The sequence below is a fragment of the Chaetodon trifascialis genome, chromosome 1, assembly GCF_039877785.1.
Source record: "Chaetodon trifascialis isolate fChaTrf1 chromosome 1, fChaTrf1.hap1, whole genome shotgun sequence".
Lineage (NCBI taxonomy): Eukaryota > Metazoa > Chordata > Actinopteri > Chaetodontiformes > Chaetodontidae > Chaetodon > Chaetodon trifascialis.
Genome location: NC_092056.1, coordinates 24,496,462 through 24,503,326, shown reverse-complemented (window position 1 = coordinate 24,503,326; position 6,865 = coordinate 24,496,462). Strand labels below are relative to the sequence as shown.

At 43.9% G+C, this 6,865-nt stretch overlaps 1 protein-coding gene across 1 annotated transcript; it reads left to right on the top strand.

The window, feature by feature from the left end:
• The first annotated feature begins 330 nt into the window (after window positions 1-330).
• Window positions 331-1,204, top strand: LOC139333898 (arylamine N-acetyltransferase, pineal gland isozyme NAT-10-like). Its single transcript, XM_070966594.1, has one exon. The coding sequence runs from the start codon at window positions 332-334 to the stop codon at window positions 1,202-1,204; it is 873 nt and encodes a 290-aa protein (XP_070822695.1). The 5' UTR covers window position 331.
• Window positions 1,205-6,865: the final 5,661 nt, after the last annotated feature.

Here is a 6,865-nt window from a genome sequence, read left to right as displayed (position 1 = left end):
GCTGTGAAGGTGGAGACATGCGGCGGTGGTGTATTTGCCACAATAAAAGAAAAAAATAAAGAAATAAAGAAAAATAAAAAAGGAAATTTGAAGGAGCGGTGGCTAGGATTTAGGAATGGCGGACTGCACTCCTAAATGAATGTAGAGGAAACACTGAACCACCATCTTTGTCCAAGTCAGACTGACCCTGATCCCTGATTCATTAATAAATCCCCCTCAATCATGAAGGAAATTAAATCTTTGCTTTGAAACAGTTGAGATGACTTTGCAACTGTGTGACAGGTTAATTGGTCCTATAGATCAATGTGATGTCATGTCTTTTACAGGCAAGATGAATTTGGAGGAATACTTCAAAAGAATTGGTTTCCATGGCTCTTTTGATAAACTGGATCTGGCAACACTGAAGTTGGTCCACAAACAGCACGTCATGTCAGTCCCATTTGAAAACCTCAGCATTCACTGTGGTGAAAAGAACACCATGGACCTTGAGGTCATTTTTGATAAGATAGTGAGGAGCGGTCGTGGCGGTTGGTGCCTTGAGAACAACTTCCTGTTTGGCTGGGTGCTGCGAGAAATGGGCTATGACACAACAACGTTGGGCTCCAGAGTTTTTAACAGTATCCTCAATGATTTTAATCCCAGAGAAACTCATCTCATCAACAAGGTGATCATTGATGGAAAGGCGTACATAGCAGACGTAAGCTTTGGGGTGTCCTCCCAAGTATGGGAGCCACTGGAGCTCATCTCTGCAAAGGACCAACCTCAGGCAGCAGGTGTCTTTCGTCTGATAGACAAGGGGGACGTGTGGGTGCTGGAGAAGACGGGCAGAAAGCCAGAGGTTCTGAATCCAGACTTTGCCAAATCAAGCCTGGTGAACAGGAAGGAGACAAAGCAGATCTACCGCTTCACCTTGGAGCCTCGTGAGGCCCATCATTTCTTCGAGATAAGCCACACACTTCAAACAGATCCAGATTCAATGTTCATCAATAAGTCCATCTGCTCTTTGCAAACACCAACAGGATTCAGAGCCCTGATTGGTTGGACGTATAGTGAGGTGACCTACAAACCTGAGGAAGGTGTTGATGTCTTAGACATGAGGGATATAACAGATGATGAGATCGAGCAAGTTCTGAGCGAAAAGTTCAGCCTAAAGATGAAGAACAAAGTGAGGCCTGTTTGCAACAAATCATGGTACACATTCTGAAATCTTACACAGATTCATTCATACATTCAGTACATTCCATACATTCAAAATAAGCAAATCATTTAAATATCACACAGTTTTTGTCTTGATTACCTGTCATTTCATCACTCATCCTTTGACCAATCAAATCTGAGAATCCGCCTACTCCTACAGCACATAAAAGGGCTATTGTTCAGGCGTGCTCCCTCTTTGAACACCAGCACAAGATGGCCTCCACCAGGACTCACACTCTGACAGGTTAAAACTTTGATTACCACATGTGATTAATAGATTCTTAAGAAATGTGCTACATTTTTCAGAACAATTTTATGTTCTATCACATTAGTGTGGCTAGGTTTCTCTGAGAACAAAGATGGGAAAGATTGTTTCAGCTCACCCAATTGATGCCACTGGGCCTCACTCAAGTGCTCTGGAGGGGTCTGGGGTTTACACTTCTCCCTGAAGGGTATCATGTCAGGTTCCTCAACCTCCACCGCATCATCTTCTTCAGGCTGGACATCCTGGACCATCAGCACACACTCCCCTCCTGTATCCTGGCTGTTTCTTTCATGATACTTCTTTAACAGGTTTACATGGAGTAATTGTTGGTGCTTTTGTTTATCAGAACAGAAAATCTCATATGGCACTGGGCCCACCTTCCTGGTCACAGTATAGGGGCCTTGCACTCGGCTATTAACTTACTTGGCCCCGTAGGAAGCAGTACCAACACTTTCAGCCAGCTTTCAGTTCTCTTTCACAGGCACGTTTGTCATACCATACCTTTTGTTTTTGTTGAGCTTCTTGCATGTGTTCCTTGACTTTCTCTCTGTAACTTTCCAGTTTCTCTCTCATCTGCAGAATGTAGGAGATGATGTTGGTTGTTGTTGACGTTGCCTCACCAGCCACCCAGTTCTCCTTCAGCATGTCCAAGGAGCCTCTGACCTGCCTGCTGTACAACAACTCAAAAGGGGAGAAACTAGTTGAAGCCTGGGGTACCTCTCTGTATGCAAATAAAAGAAAAGGCAACCATTTATCCCAGTCTTTACCCATATCCTCAACAAACTTTCTCAACATGTGTTTCAGAATACTGTTAAATCGCTCTACTAGACCATCAGTTTCAGGGTGGTATGGTGTTGTTCTCATGCCTTTCACACCAAGTTGGGAGAACAGTGACTTCATCAAATGTGACATAATGTTTGTACCTTTATCTGTCAAGATCTCTTTGGGGATGCCAACTCTAGAGAATAACTCCACTAAACATCGAACTATACGTTTTGACCTGAATGGAGCGTAGTGGATAGACGTCAGGGTATCTAGTTGCATAATCACAAATGACCAGGGCAAATTTGTGTCCATTACTACTTTTGGGCAAAGGACTAATGATATCCATAGCTATTCTCAAATCAGGCACACTCATGATAGGCAATGATTGTAACTGGCCACAGTCTGAAACTTTGGTGGGAGCTACAACCTGGCATTCATGTCAACTTTTGCAATATTCCAGTACCTCTTGGTATAACCCTGGCCAATAGAAGCGTTGAGCAATATATCCAGCTTCAAAATCATTTTAACATCCTGGACTCACACAAATTTCCACCACTGGCTGGGAACCTGGGGCCTTCTTCCTCATCTCCCAGGATTTTAAATGATTTCAGCGGATCTCCACCGCTTCCGCCTGTCCCGGTGAACGCACCTAGGCCACACCCCGCCGAGCACAGCAGAATTTCACCCCGGCTCCGCGACCTCTTCTGCCCGACGTCGGATCCTGAAGGAGGCCGTGCTCCAGCGCTCCAGCGGTCTTCCTCGTCCGGAGCCAGCGGGGAATCCCTCTCTCAGGTTCAATAAAACATCCCCCACACCGCATCCGTCTGTCCGGACGCACAGCGCAGACCACGGATCATCCAGCCACGGGACCTCACAACCTCCACCACTTCATCCCCTCTTCCCTCCAACCACTTTAGTAGTGGGCGATTCATTAATCCAGGGAATTCGCTTCTTCATTGCAGCCACTCACTGCTTTCCAGGAGCCATAGTCCCAGTTATCCTGGAGAAACTTCCCAGTCTGCTGCCGTCACTCCCACCCTCCATAAACCGTGTCTTAGTACACATTGGCTGCGTTGACACCGCTCAAAAGCCATCTGAGCTGATCAAAAAGGATTTTAACAACCTTTTTAACTTCTTAAACAACTGCGGTAAGTCCATTTTTATCAGCGGTCCTCTTCCCACGCTGTCCCATCACGGAGCATGGCGTTTCAGCAAGCTACTCTACCTAAACACTTGGCTACAGTCCACCTGCAGAGCTTTTAACGTTGGTTTTATTGACAATTTTAACCTGTTTCGGAACCGTCCCTCCTTCTATAGGGCCGACGGAGTTCACCCCAACAGGCTTGGCAGCCGAATGCTAACAGCTAATATTCACCATGCTGTCCAGTATGTTATGAGACTGACTGGCTGTGTCCCAATTCAGGGGCTGCATCCTTTGGAGGATGCATTTTAAGGCCGATTACACCATAGCGCTGCGCGAAGGCTGTCCCAATTCATCCAAATTCAAAGGGTCCCCTAAATGCAGCCGACAAATGCGTCCTCCTTTTCCCTGTTTTCGGAGGATGCATCGCTACTATCCTGCACGGCCTCACATATCCCAAAATGCTTTGCACACCGATTGATTTTTTAACAATAGTGACCAACAGCACCAGCAGCACCATTATTATTGTTATTGTCGTTATTATATCGAACAATAATTTTGTCTGTTGACATAACAGAAAATATGGTTTGCAGGTCATTTTGTGAGCAAGGAGCAGGCGGAGGAGTTTATTAAATTTCGTGGTCAAAACGACCACCTGTTTACAGGAGCCAAAAACACAGTCACACTCGAATGGAGGTAACTATTGAGGCATAAATGAATAGCCCATTTGTTCTCTACACATACTGTATTTGTATGTGAAAGTTACATAAAGGAACTAATATAATCTTTGGATCACATCAAATGAATGTTGTTTTTGGGTGGGGGTGGGAATTTTATGTCTGTCCTGATGTCACTTTTTGTGAATCTGTACATATCTGTGATAATGTGATCTTGTGTGTGTAGCCCCCTCACTCAATTCTATTTTGATTAGTAAAGGATTATATGACACACACCTTTATTGCCCTTTTGCATGGGAGATGAATTGGTGAGAGCTAGTAAAAAAAAACAAATCAATTTGGGATCTTCAGTACTGTAACAGTTAGAGGAAAATGACCTCCACTAAAGTGCCAAGAGGCCCGGTTAGCTTACTGAATAGCTATACTGTGGTGTGAGCTTAAACTCCCATGCATCAAATTTTAACAACACATACCTTATATTTTTAACCATAAATCACATAACCATCCTATGAGTTACATCACTTTGAAACATAAAAGACTGTCACACACAAGAATTTTACGCAACAATATAACAATATTTATTTTAAAACCCCAAATAAAATAATAAATGAATTAAATCATATTTAACTCATACCCGGGATTTGTTACTCAGTCTATTGGTACCATAACCGTTGGCGCGCGGTTGGAGCTCATGTGAAAACCTCTGGCGGAGAATTGTCTGTACTCACAGTCCCGTGGACACAGTAGAAAGAAGATGTAACAGTCAGCTCAAACCATCTGTCCATTGGTTAGCTGAGTGATGAGGAGAAGCAGCCCTGATGCCTGGTCCGCGTGTGCAGGAGCAGGTTTCTCTGACAGCAGCAAGTCCTGAGCACCTCTACTGCAGCAGCGTGTGTGGCAGTGTCCGAAGCACACTATCAATAAGATTCAAAACCTCTAATAACCACGCTATCGGTAAACCATAAATTTACACTTCTTTACAGTTTCCAGAATCCATAATCACTCAGAAGCTTGAAAAAAACGTGCTCCTCACAGGCTTTCAGTCTCGTTGTCCCCCAATCCAGCAAGGCCACAGAAATTACATATTTAAAGAAACAATATGTAACAAAAATTAGCAGGGCACTACATGTGTTAACCTTTTGTCTTGCTTCACTAATGTTTAGAACAATCCTGCAGAAAATGGGATTGACAAAAAATGATTGACAGGTGCTGATGTTTTTTTTTTATATTTTCTTTTGTTTGATTATGTTCTGTGTTGCTAGATTTAAATTGTTAATTAAAAATATTGTATTCTACATTAAAATCTTATAACCTCATTACATTATCTATTCCATTTCTTATTTACAATATAAGTAGACTTTTGAACTACTTTTCAGTAACAACACAGTTTATTTTTTCTGTGATATTTACAAAGATACAATATGAATATTTCTATTTACAAGTGGGCATTCTTAAAATGTAGAACTATTTTCAAAAGATCAGCAGAAATGACTATTTACAGAGATTTGCAGAGTTACAGAGAACATATACACAGTTGAAGCTGAGCAGGAGTCCCTGGTGGTGCTGCAAGACTATTGAAGCAAACAGTTTCCTGTTCTGATAACAGTGACCATCAGGACCGCTTGGAGGCTTGATCCTCACATGGCAGCCGTCGATTGCTCGAGCAGCTTTTCGAAAAGCTCTGTCTTGCCAGCTCTGCAAACCCCTGAGTTACTGCCGCCAGGTCTTCTGTGGTCTTGGGGAGGTAGATGACCCTGTGGCGAATGGCCACCACCTCCTCAGTAACTCGATGGACAATGCGGTGAACAGTGGAGCGAGGCATCCCAAACACCCTTGCCACCACAATTGTAGGATGTCCCACTCACCAGCCCGAAGAGACAGACCAAGGTCTCTATTGTGGCACCCCATCCGTGTCGCCTTTCCTGGTGGAGAAGCTCCAGCAGCACCACCAGGGACTCTCTGCTCAGCCTAAAATCTCATCTGGTGTCATGATCACTGAAAAATAATAGCAGAACAGGAACACTGATGTTTATGCAGCAGTACATCTCCCTTGCCTGGATGGAGAAAGGAGGGTAAGAACAGGACCCAAAGATGCAGACCAGAGAGAAGGCAGGTAAAAATAACACAAATTTATTATAAACAAAAAGCGCACTCAAAAGGAGTGGAACAACAATAAACGAAAAGCGCACTCTAACCGAGTGGAAAGAACTAAGGGAGCTCCGTAACGACGGGTCTGAGGCAAGGCACACGTGGAAGTGGCAGACACGCAACTGTAACAAAAGAAAACACACCATTAAAGGTGGAAAACAAATCATTAGCACGCTCACGATAGCAAGAGATGAAAGTACTTACGATAAAGATATTCAAACAGGCCTGAAAGGATCTTGGGAGGAAGGAGACTGGAACAATCCGGCAACAGGTAAGGAAGAGCTCTCTCCTTTTATCCTGTGCCTGATTAGCCTGATCAGCAACTGGTGTGCACAGGAATGCGGAGCCGGCCAGGTGTAAGACACACCCAGCTGCACAGGCAGGGGAAGACAGACAGACAAAAACACACTGGGAAAAGGGGAAAAGGAAACACAAGGGAGAGACACACTGCCAGGTCCTAACAATAGCGCTCTGCAATTGGATGCGTCTCTGGACGGGACGTACAAAGAGGCAAAATAGGACAGGAAGTGAGATGACATCACCTTCATAAAAATAATATCGTACTTGTTGGTCAACTACTTGCCTCAAATGGTACGCACTGGTTACAGTACTCAGATTATTTTGAGGAATTGCCATAAATATACATAAATATACAGTTGGTTGGTATCTTGA